The 18870-nt window shown below is 40.5% G+C and overlaps 1 protein-coding gene across 1 annotated transcript in view; it reads right to left on the minus strand.

The window, feature by feature from the left end:
- The window catches only part of LOC104161878 (latent-transforming growth factor beta-binding protein 1-like), a gene marked incomplete at its 5' end in the record, with an annotated part of 47705 nt that extends 29866 nt beyond the window's left edge, over window positions 1–17839 (minus strand). The window contains 4 exons of the mRNA XM_009700455.1: window positions 3336–3479; window positions 5740–5865; window positions 13923–14048; window positions 17717–17839. Coding sequence (XP_009698757.1) covers window positions 3336–3479; window positions 5740–5865; window positions 13923–14048; window positions 17717–17839 — 519 coding nt within the window. The remainder of the gene's footprint in view (window positions 1–3335; window positions 3480–5739; window positions 5866–13922; window positions 14049–17716) is intronic.
- Window positions 17840–18870: the final 1031 nt, after the last annotated feature.

An 18870-nucleotide genomic window follows, 5' to 3' on the forward strand; every position in this document is an offset into this window, starting at 1 on the left:
TATGCTTATGTTTACACGCACACTTTTGTTTGTAATTCTCACTTTAAATCGTACCTATTATAATCCTTAAATATATACTATCCTTTATAGCTTCTGGGTTCAATGCAATGAGATATATCAGTAATACATTAGTATATATTAGTAATTTAGATGCCTACTAGAACATGCATTTTTTTCTTACGTAGAAACAATTAAAACCATGTTAATATGGATTATTACTCAAACTGCATTCAGCTTGGTACTTGCTAGAAATCTGTCAGAAATGGCTTTATATATCTTGTTAAAAGAATAAATGAGAAGACCCAAAACCAGATATTTTTTTCTCTCTTAGGCACAAAAATGTGTAACAGCAAAGTTTCATCTAATATGAAAGAGACTTCTTTCCTCTTTTATCTTTTCTTCCTTCTGAAGTATTTGCTACATTTTGTGAGCAACAGGGCAGAGAGGAGGGGAATAAGACAATCAAACCTTGCACAATTACTTTTTTTGGGTTTGTTACTGGAACATGACAATGTGGGCTAGAATTCCTGATACATACGCTGAGAGGATTGTTTCAGCACACAGCTAACCAAAGATGAATTTACACCAAGTGAAATCTAAATAGAAGGAAGTCTTAATGGCAAGTAAAGTGTGAACACACAGCATCCCACAAAGCTAATAGCCTTTAACCACATGCAAAAAAGTTCCCAAATTAAAGTAGCATTTGAACAATCTTCACCTATTTGCATGTGATAAGAGGTGGACAAACATTTCTTTATGTACAAAAATAAAAAATGAGAAATAAGCAAAAGCTGAGTAAACCACACTGAACTATCTGCAACAGGATAACACAGATGAAATTCTTCCTTTCAGAAAATAGGTGTGATGCAAGCTAATGCTGACCGATGATGTACACATGCACGGTAGGAGCTCTGAAAGCACCACGCCTGACTTGAGTACGTGGCTTGTCAAAGCCAGCGGATGCATGGCTATTCCATCGCTCTTTGCAGGGAGATACAGCGTGCTATTCCCGTAGGACCATGCTGCAGCTGGTCTCAGGGGAGGCTGAAGTACTCATCGTTGGGCAAACCAACAGAGCTGTTATTTGCCCAGCCTGCAGTGAGCACATGGGCCCTAACGCCACTTACAAATGGGGAGGAAAAGACTGGTTTTGTTCCCTCTTCAGTTGACAGCTGCACAAGGGCCACCCACTGGTTCCCAGAACAAAACAGGACCAAGCGAAGGGAGCAGGTGTAGAAGAATGAAGCGTGTATTGTCAGCTCCTGAAATGTCAAATCCAGAGGTACACAGGGCAGTGTCACCACTTGACTGCTCAGTCTCTGAGGTCTTGAGAAACAGAAACCAATTGATAAGAGAAAAAAAAACCAAACCACCAGCAAAGCTGCAGGACGTTCAGGAAAGCAAGAACCTTTTTTAGGAAGAACTAACAGCAGCACTTTCTTCCTTTTACTTTGGAGGAAAAGTAAGAGAATAAATAGTAAGATCTCTGTTTCTAGTACTGCCACTTTTCCTTATTCTAGTTCAAGATCATACGGTGTAAAGTACATCTCACTGGGTCCTAATTTGCATGTCTTCTGGTTTCCTCTGTGAGATCTTCCTTCTCAATGACCTTATCAGAGAAGAAACAAAGGTGAAGCACGTCTTTTGTTAAGGTCCGATGAAGGCTGGAGAGGAAGGAAGAATGGCTTCTTTCCAAACTGATCACAGTAAAGCAATGTTCACTAGTGACCTCAAAATGGAGTTAGTACTGACAGCAGAACATTCATCGGTTGATGGTACAATCGGCCACACCGGGTTTTTCATCCTCTCCCTCCCCACAGTAATGTTTGGGTATGTCCTTGAATGCTCCTTGGACTTGACTTTTTTTTACATGGGCTCAAGTCCTCTGCCAATTTCTTTAGCCTTGGTTTTGTTTCGACAAGTAGCTGAATTCTCTCAAGTACGATCTCCTCACAGTACCAAAACGAAGATGGCATTCGCATCTCCTGCAAATCTTGATAATGTAAATTAATCGCTCTTCTTCCATAAATCTATGGAAGGATTTTAAACGCTGCTACTTCAATTACGACCAGCGGGTATTTAAGTTACTCTGCTTCATGGTGGAAAGGTTCTGCAGTATTTTTCCTTCCCAACAGGAATGGAGGCAGTACCACTGGGCATTGCTGTGCTGCCTCAGCCACCTTACCGTTTTTCATTCCTCCTTCAAAAAACAAACTCCTGTAAGTCTGAATCTTTCTCACAAGATTTCGCAAAGGTTTCAGTTTGTCAATCAGCTGTTAACGATATTTCACAGGCAACTTCTTGAGTGCTGCTGAGTGCTACATTCAGTGATGTACATACTTGTTGCAATTAGGTCACAGATATTTCAACCTTGTTTACAAGTCAAAGACCATGAGTGATAGGAGAAAATAGCCACAGCCTTGTAAGCTGCAGAGTCTGCATCTTGGCACGAGAGCCAGTTATTCTAAAGCTTTCCGGAAGCTAGATCAGCCTGCAGTGTAAGAACAAAATAAGAAAAATACCAAGATTTGCATTCTGGAGGGGAAAAAAAAAGCTGTGCAAGTAAATGCCTTCCTTTCTTGTACTCTGTTCCTTCTTATTGCGGCTTGTTCCTTTCTCCAAACTGGATCAGTGTAGAAATACGGAGGCAACTTTAAGAGTTCTAAACTCATTTTTAATGAGCATATTTCCAGCAATATTTGCAACACTCAAAACACCTGATAACAAAAGCTCACAAATCCAGCACAATGGACTACTGGGAAAAACAGGACAAAAGATCGAGTAAAGCAGGCAAGGGCACTCAAAAAGGCACTCAAGGAGACAGACAACAGTTCAGTGTTTTCGTTTTTTGCTTTCCCAACTACCTTATCTAGTACTAACATAAGTCCTCAGAAAATGCTAAGAGGATACTGCTATATACAAATTCTGGTTTCCCTTAAACATTGTCCAAGCATACTAGTGGGTGTTTGTAAACATTTGAACAAAAAATAAGATCACTCAGGTCACAGACTTGATTCCATATCACATTTCATTGTTACAGTACAGCAAATGAGACTGTTTACTCTTAGCTGCTGTAACCGTTCATTACTGCCAAGTCTGTTAATGTATAAAATTTAGAAGGTGTTTCTGCTATATTTGCACTGCTAATGATTCACTGCTAACATATTCCATCCTAGAAACGCCTCTTCTCATGCACACACTTTCAAGAAGATGAAATTTTAAATTTTGCTGTCGTAGTTAAAGAAACACCAGCATTGAAACCAACGTTACCTTACTATTGGTTACTTATGCAGTGGAAATCATGCCAGGCATACCAAAATCTGCTGGCATTTTACCTGGTGAGGTACGGAAGCGACACTGTCCGGTCATCGGATCATACTCCTGGTTTTCATCAGAGCACAGGCACAGAAAAGAACCGTCAACATTTTCACAGAGAGCTTCGCCACATACTCCACTCAGCATTTCACATTCATTCACATCTGGGGAAAAAAAAATTCAAAACATAAATCAATTCAGACCCATTACTGACAGTTTGTTCTTTTATCTGCTGTATCTGTGCCAATATTGTCTGCCAGATTACAGATGTGATCTCTGGGGAAGGATTAAAAACTCACTAATACCTAAGTGGATTCATAAACAAGTAGTCAGTTCTTTGAAATAAAGGCCCCTGAAAGCCACAGGACAGTTTATAGACTATTGGTGCTGAGTAGGTGCTGCTTGTAGACCAGAACACTGGCTTTCTTTTTTTTAGTTTTTTTTGGGTTTCTTTCTCATTTTGAAATACTTCCTTTGCTTTATACCCTTTTCCTGGGATTTAAGATTCAGACTCATTTCATTTGTTTTCTTAACTTTCTTTATTATCAAACTTCCACTGAACTCAAGGAGCAAAATGAGTAGGTTTCGGTGTGATTCAGACTGCACTACGAAAAGAGAATCCCCTTTTCTCCTCAAAATCCCATTTTCCTCGTGAACATCCACTGAACAGTGAATTCCCCAGCACCCCCCCCCCCCACCACATGCCTCTCATAGGCACGGCCAGCCTCACAGGCTGCGCTGGAACCCACAAGGCTTATGCCCAGGTCACCCAGGTAGCCCCTGCCGAACACTGCAAATTTCCTCGCCCCAAAAACACGCCACATATTTTTAACTTGGATTCCATATACCTGCTAACTTGTCTATCTGGAAATGCTTTTTTGATTGATGGGAGAGTTGTCTGCTGTTTAAACAAGGGTTACCAAATGCAATCAGGATCATTTAACTTTACTCTCTTTTCAGTTGCTAAAGTTTATGTTTGAAAACCTACTTTGTCTATGAATGACAGAATCTGAAAATTGTAATTTGTCTATCACAATTCAGAAATTTCTATCATTGGGAGTGGTCTAAAGTATAACTTGTGAGGCAATATTTTATCCTTTTTACCTCTTATCCAGCAAGAATGAAAATCTAGTCATATGACTGAATGTTGATTTTTGTGTACTTTTATATAAATATGCATTTTAACTTATGGTTTGCTCAACACTTTAAAAATGTACTTAGATTTTTCTTCGTCTTTTTGCTGGATTCCTGTCATAAGGAATAAGTCTTCTTTGGGGAACATTGCCTAGTCAGGAACTGAAGAGACCTACCTTTTCCTAAAATTGTTTTAGTAGGTAACTGGCATCAAAATTTGTAAGAGTACTTTGTATTATGTACTGTATACAAGAAAAAAAAACTAAGACATTATTTTGTGGTGCAGAATCATTGCACTGGCAACTCAAAATTAAATTTAGTTTCACACCAGCTTTTGCTTTCCCTTTTTTTTTTCCTTTCTTTCCTTTCCTTTCTTTGGTATGTTGCAAACTAAGTGCTGAATGGCATAAAATTTTGTAATAGAACTATTCAATATATTAGAAAATACATACAAACACTTCTGTAAAACTTCTAACTCCTCCTCTGTTCAGTATTCCGTTTAGGTCTCTGTTCCTGTTAAATGTGTTTCATCCCGAGTCTGGCTTGAAGAAATTGCTTAATGAATACCTTTCCTTGATCTGGTATTAATTTTATAGCAGAAACTTGCGCTGCCTCAGATGGTTCTCGGGTCCAACCATCGCTATTAACAACAGATCTGGAAACCCTATTACTCACAAGAGAAATGTGCAGTATTTACACATCTAGAAAAATCTCACATCTTTTCATGGTGATAGGTGTCTTTCCTGGAGCTCAAAGCCAACGTTAAATCTGTTCAAATACGATGTACCTAGCGAGGTGTGCGTCTAATTCAGACTGGCTGTGCCACGTGCAAGACGTTATTCGGTGCAGGGGGTAGTACAGAGTTCTGGTTATTCAGCTAACAGACTAAACAGATGTTGCATTTAAATAAGCTGAAGTATTAAATTCAATCTATTATGATTTATATTTGTGAATGGTCCTGACATGCAGAAATGGCAGGTTTTCTTGTTTTTGTTTTTTTTTTTTTTTCAGAAATGGAAGATAAAATGAGTGGCTCGGCTGATTTGCTCTTGGTTTCCATTCAATCCTAATAACAGGTTCTCATGAAATGGATGCACAGTTAAGTTTCCATATGGCACAAAGTTCAGTGAGTAAAGCACAGCCCAACCTCATTTTACTAGTAAGTGGTACAACTTTAACAAAAAATGATGGAGACCAAAAATGCTTTTGTGAAGGAATGTGTTTTGCTCATGTGCCGCTTTTTGCTCACTAGAACCTTGCAGGAATGACTACTTGCACCTGAGAACTCACCCGTACACCCTTGCCCATCCTGTGGGTCCTGATACCCTTGGTAACAGAGGCAGCGGTAGGAGCCATCCATATTTTCACAGAACCCGTGGCTGCCACATATTGTGTCGTTCGCACATTCATCAACATCTGCAAGGAAGAATTTTAACATCAGACAGGCCGTGTGACAGTCAAAGGCACACATTCATGAAGACCGCAGAAAAACAACAGATGGGCCATTTTTACAAACAGATGCAGTGATGTCCCTCTAAAGATTGGGAAGGAAAACACAAAGGACAAGACAAAAATTTAACGTAAGCACATGTACAATTTAAGAAATTGTTTCAGTGTTAACTTTGCAGGAAATATTTTATGTCAGATAATGGTTTTGGTCGACTGTCTCCCATCTGTTTCACCAACCCTGCCAGTCATGGCAGGATGCTACACACCACAGAGTACGACACAGTTTAAATATGACCATCTCCCTGACTGACTTAGAGATTCTGCCAGCGTAGCATTATACAGTCAACAACACGTGTGAAACCGAACCTGCTGTGCCTACAAGAAGAGTTCATGGGTATGGTCGCAGCCATTGCGCACAAGTGCTGCACAGATCTCACAGATTCCAGCTCTTGGCTCGGAAGAGAATTTCATGATGTATGTGTAAGTGGTAAATATCTGTGGACTGAGCCTTCTGGCTTTAATCCTGTAAGTTTACACATATGAACAATCTTACTCAGGTAGGCAAAGTAGTTACGATGCCTGCGTGCTTTCTGTACGGGCCCTTTCAGTTGTATTACACATACGAACAATCTTACTCAGGTAGGCAAAGTAATTACGATGCCTGTGTGCTTTCTGTACGGGCCCTTTCAGTTGTAGTCGCCGTTTGTGGTTTGCTGGCCTTACAAGTAAGAGTCACTTACACGAGTAAGTCTGTTCTCTGACTCAGCTGCCCATCAAACTAAAACGAAGCAGAGCTGCTTGTGGCAGAACATGGCTTCTTTTCGAACAATCTTACTCAGGTAGGCAAAGTAATTACGATGCCTGTGTGCTTTCTGTACGGGCCCTTTCAGTTGTAGTCGCCGTTTGTGGTTTGCTGGCCTTACAAGTAAGAGTCACTTACACGAGTAAGTCTGTTCTCTGACTCAGCTGCCCATCAAACTAAAACGAAGCAGAGCTGCTTGTGGCAGAACATGGCTTCTTTTTGTAAGTGTATTACAAGTGCTAGGAAGTGCTAGGAATGTATTATTTTTATCTTCACTCAAAGTAAGACCTAAACCCAAGGCCCTGACCATCTGTGGTCATTAAGGATGTCATGGTGTGTTTTTCTGGAGGAAGAACATTAACTGAACCTGGGAACCTGCCAGGATACTAGGATTAGTACCTTCTGCCTTCTAAATTCCTCTGCAGTTTCAAGCAGAGAAATTATTGCTATATTTCTTTCCTATAAACCATTATGACTGTTAAGTAAGGTTGCTGTCTGCTTGGAATTACCTTCTGCACTGTGCCTCAGGGGTAATTACATTTTAAATGGTGAATAAAGCGATTTGCTTTTGATTTATCTGGGTGATAGCTACTATCGTTAAATCTGCACATTAGAGTAGACCTTTATGGGATGGAGCCTACCATCATTCTACCTCCAGTGAAGGCCTGAGGCACTCACTGAACTAAAGAGCTGGTGGGACTGAATCCTGCACTGCCCCAGAGAGAGGGCTTCTTTGAACAGGGGAGCAGGTTTGGTGTCTTTCTCAAAGGAGAGAGGAGGGCTCAAACGTAGCCCCATGTACTCTCCAGCTCTTCACAGCTGCGTCAAACAAAGGTCTAGAAAAATCAGCAAAGATGCACCTCGTTCTTCTGACAGTGCTCACCGAGCAAGGACATTTTTACTTTTAAATTGTGTCTCATGCTCAGCTAAAAGGGAATTCTTGGTCTTTGAACCATGTGGTCGCAGCTCCCCACGCTATCCAAGTTGGAGCAGCGTGTCTTCACCATCCACACAGGTTACCTGTTGTGCTGCGCTCTTGCTCCCCAAGTCCTCAAATTCATCACACATGCTTCTGTCTGCCTCAGGGAGGGGCTTTTTGGGGGGCTGAAAACCAGCTTTTCCTATGTGTGGTGGTTGGGCTTTCAACAGGTTTAGAATTGCGTATAGATTTTGGAGGCCAGAAGGGACTACCCATGACCTCTTACAATAGGTTAAAAAACTGTCTCTGGCAGTTTCTGTACTAATGGAGTAAATTGTGGAATTTTAACATCTTTTTCAGAAAGGCATCTAATTTCACTTTAGGATGTTTAAGTGATGGAAAACTCGCCTCTTCTCCTACTGAACTGATCCACTGGTTAACAACCTTCAGCTAAAATACAAAATTCATGCAAAAACTGTATGTATTACATATACTGAAATCTAGGAGACACATATAAGTATAATTGATAATTATTAAAAAAGTACTTGCAGATGGAACTGGCAGAATAATTTATTTGGTTCGTTGGTTTTGTCAATATAGGTTTTAATGGTATTTATATCTTGATTTATTAAACAAAGGAAAATATTGAAGGAATTTATCTTAGAAAGGATTATTTGTATTTGGCAAAGAATACAATAGCTAGTATTCTCAAGGAACCAAATATGAATATTTGGGTGGTTTCTGCATACTGAACTTATTGAAATCTACCACAAACCCTCCCTAATGGACTTAATTCAGCAACAAGAGTAAGCAACGTATCTGTATTAAAGACACAGCCAAAGATTAAAGGTCAAGTATTACCTTTGATACCTTCTCCTTTTCCAGTCATCATAATGACAGAATTATAGAGAGATGCATATGGAATTACTGGGTAGAAGCAGACACAAACTCTTTACAGCCGTGTTTTTCTGGTTCCTACCTCTTGCTGCCGTGCACTATACATGCATAACATACCTTATTTTAATATTTAGTCTCATGTGATCATCAGTTTCACATATCTGGTCAAAAAATCTGAATACTCTACCTCTTATTCAGAAAACCCCGTTAAGAAAAGTTAAGAAAAGGAATTTACAGTAAGTGAGCAATGGCGGACTGACAGCCAGGAATTTAAGACAACAGACAATAATGCAGCATTTGTATTTTCAGTGGCCAACTATAGTTTAATAACAGAAGTTCCTGAGCCATGGGACAGTTACTCTGTTAAAAGCCTAGACAGAAGAAACTACAACTGGGGATTTTAGAATTACCTAAATTACATTATTTCTCTTACTTAATAGCTAAATGTTAAAGGAAACAGATAGGGGAATGGATCCCACAGCTGGTTCTCCAAAGGTAAACTAAGGTCATTGACTAAAATGCTGCAGAAACAAAAGTTGTGATTGTAGCAAGTGTCCTAACTTAGTACATAATACAGCCACAGCAGACGGTTTTGTTTTTAAAAAGTACACAGTCTGAACATGACTGGATCTCTCAGTGTATGGGAAATTGCAGAGAAGGTCCAAGCACCAAATATTTTTCCATGTCTAGACAGCTTACTCAAAGGACTCCTGTTTTACAGCCGGAAAGGGCATTTGTTTCTTTAATCACCCTGTGAAGCAGGAGGCTTGTAATTGGTGATTCTCTTGCTATATGGAGACAAAGCAAGGGGAAAAACTAAATATGAAACTGATCCATCCTATGTCTATACAGTGACTAAAGCAGTTCTCTGTAATTACAGCCTGGGTCAGAATCCATGACTTAGTGCTGCCTGCTTTAATCAAAACTCCTTTGATCTAACACCATCAGGATCTAAAGAAAGGCAAACCATGTGTGTGTTCAATAGCACTCCTATTCGGCTCAACACCGTGTTCCTGTCTCCTGCCAACCTGAACAAGATGAAGGCATACTTTACCTCAGGCGTGATATTTAAATCTCACTGAAATCTGCTTACATGGCAAAGTGTCTGGGAGAGGAACTCTTTCCTAGGACAGTTCTGCACAGTGCTTAGGGGAACAGAGCTCTGATTCTGAGACTTCCAGGGCTGCCCATACCGCCCATGCATAAAAACCACTGTCACAAGAAAATTAGAGAAATGACTATTTGAGTAAAGACTTTGGCCGCATGGAGGCAATAATGCTGGATGGTCGTTCCAACATTGCGATGATGTGGGTAAGAAAGAAATTCTTGTTTCTCCTTTTGTGTTCTTACTTCTGTAGCCAGCATCCAGTGAAGAAGTAGTTGATGCCCTGAAACATCTCTATTAGCACATGTGAGAAGGCTGCTGAAGTCTGTGATTACTCATTGTGACACAAGAAGGTAGCTCACAGGGGCACACTCTGGAGACGCATACTTGAATCTATGCTTGGCAGAAACCTGAGCTTTCTTACTTCAGTATTTAACCCGAGATTTGGTCAAGCTGTGAAGTTGTCCACTGCATGAAATTTACTCCATGTAACAGGTAACACTCTGCCCCAAAACAAGTCCTAGATTTACCACGTCCTTTTCCTAAAGCTGCCTTGTCTTCCCTATATATGGGCAGAATTATGGTTGCAATGTGCAGTTACAGCAAACATCTACTCTCTTAAAATGCCTTCGGTGGCAGAGCTAAGAGTTATGAACTGTTCACAGCGCTGCTCTTTGTTTCCCTGATTTTCAGACTTCTTAGGTACGCAGTCATCTTAAACGATGGACAACGTAGCATCCTTGTGTACGGATTTGTAAATTATTCTTTGATCACAGAATGATCTGGGGGTGCTCTGCGGAAGCACCCAGACGGGTGACTTAATTCAGCAGACAAGGGAAGGAGAACAGGATACAAGACAGTAAATGAGGGGAAAGGAAGAAGCAGAGGTCGGAGGGCTCTGGTGGGATGTGCGAGTTGTTCTGGAGTGCCTGTTGAGGTGGGCAGTGAAGGTCGAGGCTTGGAGTAGAGAGAGGGAAGAGCGAGGGCGCCGCTGAGAGACGGGATTAGACATGGAGATGGAGAGGCGCTTGGGGCAGGGTATTGACTTTAAGCATCAGAGAACCTCTGACTTGAGTTTTTGCCAACACAGCTGAGTAGCAGCCAACTGGGTAAAACACTGCCTTTACAGGAACCCCCGAGAGCTTGACAGGGAGCTAGGGAGCACTCCGAGAGCCTCCTGTTCAGAGAGCCTGGTCCAGCCAAACTGCTGAGCCTGGGGCCAGGCGGCAGTGGAATGTCACCACTAGAACAAAAGTTTGTCTACACCTTGGAAGAAGACACAGTCTCCGCAGCTGTTCAGTTTACTTTGGCCAATGGCCATAAAAACTCCATACCAGAACTGAACCACATGGGGTTCTTAAATGTTTTATGTTGTTGTTGTTTCTGACTTTTCAAAAAAATGAGTCAAACTCATACAGAAACAGTCTGGAGATATGGAAAATCTGCTCCCCAGGTACAGAGAGGTGTCTGAATCCAGCAAAATTTCCTCAGGTTCTTTCTCTGATGGTATAAACAGTTATTCTCACTCACTTAACCAGAAGTAAATTCACAGAGGCACCTTGTGTAAAGAACAGTAGCTCCTGCGGCTGGAAGCCACATCCTTTCTCAGTACCTGGAATGTCACACGTTCCTTTTGTTTCTGATCCTTTCGTTTCGTCTTGCCTTTTCATATGAAGCTGACACCACTACAAATATTAACGTGGATGCCATCAGTGGTCCCTTCAAATGAGTTTTTTCAACTCTCGAATTGTTTTTATTAAAATGACAGAATGGAGAAACTAATCGTGGTAGAAAAGGAGTGCTGCTGCTTCAGAAGACTAGAAGTACCCTTGCTTCGCCAAGTTATTAAAATACTTTTCCAAGTGCTGCATATAAAGTCTGATCTGTATTCCATACACACCACCAATTACTTGTGAAGCATGCTCAACTGGTTTTGTACTTGTTGTTTTATTCTTCATTAACGTTCCAAAACTACTCACAACCCTGGAAATAAGATCCTGTGATTTCATCTTTTTCTATTTAGTAAAAGTTTGGCTTTTTTGTTCTAATGGTGATTAACTTTGTACTACTTTATCACACGTGATGGTAACATTTCTCTGGGAACTTTGCTACTTTATAAACGCCAGAGAACCACACAGAGGGGCACATTGTTTCTGGTACATCCCCTAAAATCAGAAGCCACCAACATTTTTGTTTTCTTTTTGTGTTTTGTTTTTTTCTTTTAAAGTTGTGTTTCTATTCAGTTCTGCCTTTTTTTTTAATTTCTGAGAGTTTGATTTCACAAGGTTAATAACTGTTCTTCTAACTTTGGTTTGGAATAAAGTGTTTGGTTTCTAGTAAGAGCAGGCTGCATTCTTCTCTGACCACTTTTTTTTTAAGCTATGCTCAACAGTGAGGCAAAACACCTGCTACTACTTTTCTTGCAGAGAAACTGAAGATATTTAACCATATCCTTCCTAAACACTGGGTGAAATGCACACATGCTGCCAAAAGGGTCCATGAACATACTTGAAATCACAAAATACTGCCTTGTCCATCGATCACTGGAGTTTTTCAGATTTGCTCTCTCTAGCCTACTTGACCAGGCTTTTGTCTTGGCAGTAAGAGAATGTTTCTTTCAACTTATGCCATGATTACAAAATAAAGTAAATGCTTAGAGATGGAAAAGCATCCAAAATACTGCAGGATTTTTTTTTTAGTTATCAATAATAATTAAAATACAAATAGCATGTTTGATGTCATGCTATATCTAAACATACAACATTATTTCCTTACACCAGTATAACAGTATTCTTGCCAGTATTTCATTTCATGGGCTATTACATTACTAACTATATGGCAGGTTATGTGCTAGCTCAAGTATTAATGCTGTAATGCTGTTTTTCCTCTGGTAAAAGCAGGGAGAGTAAATGCAAGAGTCAGACAGCAGGTTCAATCCGCCTCCTCCACTGAAGGAAGAACCTTTTCACTATCCCTACGTGAACTATGGGAAGAGCTGGCCCATGAAAACCAATCACGTATGGATTTACCGGTCTATCATTTGGGATAGAGAACAGGTTGCTTACTTCTTGGATACCCGAGATCCACTACCCAGAGGTTTTAACACCGAGCTATCATCTGCTCAGCGCTTCCTCCTCTCCGTGCATCCTGCCGAACTACTACCATATAATTTTTCCCCGCTTCTGAACTTTTCCCACAAGGCTTCTTCTCTTGAACAGTCCTCTCCTCCATGAGAACAGCCATGCCTCATCCACTTAGGGGCATTTTTGTTTTCTGTCAGCATCACTGACTACACAAAGTCACGTAACTTCTTGGTACCGTCGAGCACAAGTCTCCTATTTTAAATTCAGTGCGGGAGAGTAGCATCACTGGCAAGTGTGTGCATTCCACTAGCAACAGGATATATTCTCATGCTATAACCAAACAAAAACTGGTCACACCTAAACATACACTTACAAAGAATAAGATGGCTTTAGCACTGTAAAGATCTAATTTCTGCTATTTACTCCATTTCTGCCGTTTCAAAATGCCTGAGGGTCTATCATAGATAGCATTTTACTACAATCTCTCACTGGAGTTACTTCTGTTGTAGGGATGCTTCATCTGCATCTTTTTTTAAAAAAAAGTCTCAACAAGCAAGGTTCTGTTATCTTACACAGCAATGAGAATACTCAGGTAGCTCAGGCTTGCTGCTAATATATGTAAGAAGCTTTAAATTAAATAATCCTAAATATTTATTGCAGGAAGGTCTTACCCATGGAAACTTATCAGAAGCCTGAGTTCCAAACTCACTTTACATGCATTTTATATACATTTGTTCCTGCCACCCTTGCTATAAGATAGAAATAATTTCCCATCTATGTATAGCTTTTGATATTATTACAGATGTCCTCCGCTGGTTTCATATATCTTAACATAAGAATATCATTCCCTCCTTTGCCATCATTTCCCACAGTTAGGTGACTATTCCTTCTTTTTCACTAATTTCTTTTGCTCAAAAAATACAACCCAATTTTAAGACAGCAAAATTATTAAAAATTAAGAAAGGTAAAACACAGCTTGTAACAAACATTAACTCCATTACGTTGCCCATTTTGTATGTTTCCTGTTGTATTTCTTACGATTCAAACAGCAATACGGCACTCCGTACGTTTACAAGAAAAAGAACAAATGGCCCTTAGGTGGCAGATTGCGGAGTCAGTAGTGGTTTTGGGGTATTAGACCCAAAGTGACTACTTTTCTCACCCAACTAATAACAGGAAATCAAATCAATGGGAATGCCTTATTGTAACTTGTCTCACCTTCACATGTTCGGCCATCTGCAGCCAGAGAAAAGCCCCGCTCACATATGCACTGGTAGGAACCATCCGTGTTTAGACACTCCCCGTGAGGTGAACAGAGGTCAGATCTCTCACATTCATTGATATCTGAAAACAGAGACAATTAATAGCTTTGAAAATCATCATACCCTTAATATTAAGCCTAAGTTCAACCAGTCTTAAAAGCAGCTTTTATTTCCACCAGCTACATAAACAGCTCTGTAAATGAGGCTTGTTTTCCAGACTAACCAAATCTTCTGAGATCATTCTTAAACACTGTATAGGCATCAGTGTGTTCTGCTGCATCATACGCTCACTACGTCACTCTCGGCAGCGAGGATAAGCAGATGAGAGTGATTTGTGAGACATCAGTATAAGCTCCATGCTAGCCAACATTTCTTCTCCGTTAGGGTAATTCTCAGGGGCCTCCGTCACACTGCTTTTTGATTGCTGCATGCTGGTCAACTCGTGCACCTGGCTCCATGTATTACCAGCAGGTCTGGAGTTGCATCTTTCCCAGTAGGTTGATTTTACATAATTTAAAGCCAAATGCTCTTTTTTGCTGATGCGGAATGGTCCCAAAAGGTTGCTACATAAAGGTCTGTCAACATTGCTTTTTTTTTTCCTAAACTTAGAAAGCATTTTTCAAACAATGCCTTTCAAACTCGTGAATCTGAAAAAAAAGCATTTCTTTCTGATTGAACAACAAAACCTGCCATCAGAACTTAAGAACTGCATTCATTCAGTAAGGAGGTACCACTTTCACGTGAATTACCATTCACATTGTAATTGCACTTTTGTATTTTGCTTTACAAAAACCTATCAAGAAGTTTTCAGTACCATGCTGAGATCAAACACAAATTTACAAACAAAACTCACACATGTGGCTCATTCATCCACCATCACAGATACTAGAATTTCTTATTCTTAACTGTGTCTGTTGTTGTTTAGGTTCTGGCCCTTGTTACAGCCATACAAACTGCATCAAAGCAGACAGTAACTTTGATAGACTAGGGAAATTACGATTTCAGTACCAAGATTTCAAGACGCCTGGCATCCATTATAGCATTTTCTTTAGATACGGACTGATTTTGCCCTGTGGGTAAACCTTCTAGGCCAGCGTCCTGAAGTCATGGCACATATGTGGAAAGAACAGAGGCAGCTCGAGGAAGGGTAGTATCTCCATGAGGTGCACAGGGAAAAGTCAGCACGCTCTGCTTCACGCAACAACTCCATGTATAAAGTTTTCTCTGAATTCATAGTAAATGCAGACCAGTGGCACACTTCTGGAAGTTCTCTGAAAGTCGGGTGAGGTGGGAGGTCAGCAATGACAAGGGCAGTATGGTACCGCCTCAGGACTGTTCTCAAGACTAAGCTGTCAGTTTCTTAAAACTGCCAGAAAAATCTGGAAACCAAACCAGCTGATTACGCAAGGTAGAATGATGTATTAAAAGACAGGAAAACAAAATGAACAATGCTTGGGAAATAGAGTATCATTCATCTGAAAGAGCAAACTGCACACTTTCTAATGTTTTGGACTCTTTTCAACTTTGCTCCTTACCAAAACGCGTGTTCCTAATTTCTAGTCTAGTCCAGATTCAACTTGCAGACGCTGCATTCTGTGATAAATCTGCCAGTTTAATTCAATAACTCTCTCCTTTCAATTATGGTTTCCTTTGAACGTAATAAGGCTATGATCAAGTCACCTCTCATCTTTTTCTTCAACAAAACAAACCGTTTAAAAGCATCCAATCCTTTTTCCCCCTCAGGCCATCAGCTTTTTTGGGTTCATCTCTGACTCTCCTCAGCTGATCAGCATCCATTTTGAATTGCGGGCACCAGAACGTCAGCGTACAACAATGTGCCAAGAGCAGCTGTACTGGTGCAAAATAGAGGTAAAAAAACCTTGCTTACTCCTGCTGGATATGCTGAGTTTTCAGTCTTCTGGGGAGCGCGTTAGTCCTACCGGCCACCGTGTTGCCCTGGAAGCTCATATTGAGCTGACCCCTAAACCCTTCTCAGTGACTGTGTCCCAGAAGGAAGTCCACTGTCCTACCAGCATGACGGAGATTCCTTCTTCAGTACAGAACTGGACATAGTCAAACGCATATTGTCTGCTCATACCCAGTACACCATGTGATCGAGATCACCCTGTTCGTTTGGCCTGTTACCTGGATCTTTTACCATGCCTCTCATCTCTCCAGGTAAATTCTCTCAAAAATTTTATGTTTTTTCTTGCTGTTACAGGACTCTGATAGAACCAACTTTCAGTCATTTAAAAATGTCTCAGTTTAGCTGCTGCCTAAAATATTTTGAAGGTACTGTTGAAATGTAAAGAAGTCATCATTTACGATACAAATATGGCTAGTTTTGTCCAGAACAAAATACAGGACAAGAAAATATACTGAAAATTTCCATCTTTGACAAATGAAAATTCTACTATTGCATCCTGTAACAGCTTAACAACAAGTAGCCAACACAGTAAGAAAAGTCTAGCCATACTTAATTCTGCTAGCCAAACATCTCCCTTTATGTTCGTTTGCTATGTTCAGTTCTTTGCTATTGCAACTTGTCAGTATTCATTGTATCAACTCCTCCTTTTGTTTGGATATTGATCTGGCTATTTCTCAAACAGTTTCACGCCCCTCTACAGCAAGTTGTTACTTTTCAGTGTTGGTGGTCTTCCTTCTCAAGTGTGGTGCTCTTACCTGAAACGATTTTCAATTTTCATTCACATTTTTCTGTTAAAAATACTGTCTAAACTGACTGTCCCTTAGTTGGCTCATAAGTGCTTTCAAGTTTTGTCATATTTATCCATTTAAAACACCAGCCTATATACTACTACTTTACATAGTGGAGCGAAGAGAATAGAGTGGTATCAAAGCTGGCATTGATTTATAGCTTGTGATCAATTCTTTTATCTGCCAAAGCAAGGTCTAATACATCCCCTCGTATGTTGAATGCAACATTTCCTGAATTAGAAAGCAGTCACATAGAATGCTCAGAACTTTTACAGGGAATTTACTGTTGGTTGCACAAGATCTTCAACACAGATCAGCTGGAATACAGTCTCTCAGCTCAAGTCTAAACTGTGCATAAGGGAGCAGCCAAAGCGAAGTCCAGTCTCCTGATGTTCCAGCCATTGAGAGCACGAACACGCTGTCGCTTTCCAGCTCTCATACCATGGTTCTCGTCTCATAAAAACGGATGGCAAATGGGAACGGTGAGGCATGCCTGGGTGTTGTCCCAACATGGAGTCGGGATCGTTCAGAACTAAAACCTGGGAAGTATTTTTCTGGGTTTGGCAATGCCGACTCAGCCTCAGATAACAATTCTCTTCCTCCCCACCCATCCTCCGCAAAACACTGCCAGTGTTTTAGAGGTGAGAGAGGTTCATCTAGTGTGACCTGATGCTAACTCCCCTGCTCTTTCTGTTACATCACTGATTCACAAACATAGAAGGTTCTGTCAAAATAAACATCACCAGGATTTGGGAAAATCCAGGACTGTATCTCTGTTAGTTCTAATATAGATTCTCTTTCAAGTTATGAAGGCAGAGATTTCAGCCTCTTGAAATAATTTCTCAGCATATATTTACAGGGCGCAATATAAAATCAGAAGAATAAGAAAGTACTACAAATGATAAATAAAATTAACTTCTCTTCCTTAGCATGACCTTAGCAAGACCTTAGCATGGTCTGTGACTATCACAAGTTATGCTTACAAACTGGCACATTTATAATAATGATCCAGATTTTTTTATAACTATTTCATACCTTGACATCCCCTATTTGCTATCTGCTGGAAACCATCTGGACAAGTGCACTTGTAAGACCCGTCAGTATTCATGCAGTTTCCTCCAAGGCAAGTATCACTGTCTTGAAGGCATTCATCAACATCTGAAATAAAAACGTAACTGAATTATTAGATGATGTAAAAACTGATGAAACTTTTAATAGTGATACTTTAATACTAATCTAGCAACTTAAAGCTACAGTACCCTTTAATAACTGTGTGTGTATGTAGAAATCACGTTTACTACACTTTAGGATGTCCTTTTAATGTCCCTTTCATCATATCATCGAACTTCTTGTATTTCTAGAGACCTTTAAAATTTGAGTTTGTATGTCATTTATTCCTAGCAAATGTGTCTAACGTGCCATCTGCATCTCTCACGAAAGCTATCATAACAGATCTTTATACCACTCTATGTACCTTTTTATATGTATACATCTATATATCTTTACAGCGCTGTACTGTAACGGTGACTGTGGTGTTCCAGTAATGCAGTTCAAAAGCAATCCAAGCTGTACATTTAGAAGACAGACACAAAAAATGCCTACTAATGCGAATTGGCACTTTGCAATATGCATCTTTGGACATGTTTAGACTACAACACAGGGATCCCTGAGCCAACTCAGACATTGCCCAGGGCACGGGCGAGCCCGGCCGTAGCTGCTGTGTCACACCGGACTAGACGTGACCGTGGAGAGTACTCACAAAACAACCATGGGGACAGGAGGTTCGCAGGACAGGGACCACACTGTGCTTACTGCTATGTTAATGGTTATTTTTTCATGCAGTTTATGCGATGCAATACAGCCATTTTGCAGGCTTAGCAGTATGGTCATGGAGCTGAGTAGCTGCTTTTGCACAGTGCTATGCCCAAGCCATAACTCCAGCTCCAGAGTCAGGGCAGGCAGGGTCGAACTCCCAGCTGTCTACACACCACGTTCCCAGCATCAGCCCTCAGGTCTCTATCGCTCCCCTCCTCAGCTAGACAGGGGAGAGAAAATATAACTAAAGGTTTGTGGGTTGAGATAAGGGCAGGGAGAGATCACTCACCAGTTACTGTCATGGGCAAAACAGACTCGACTTGGGGAAATTTGTTTATTTTATTTCCAATCAAATCAGAGAAGGGTAATGAGAA

This window comes from Cariama cristata, unplaced genomic scaffold (genome assembly GCF_000690535.1).
Source record: "Cariama cristata isolate BGI_N322 unplaced genomic scaffold, ASM69053v1 scaffold3280, whole genome shotgun sequence".
Taxonomy (NCBI): Eukaryota; Metazoa; Chordata; class Aves; order Cariamiformes; family Cariamidae; genus Cariama; species Cariama cristata.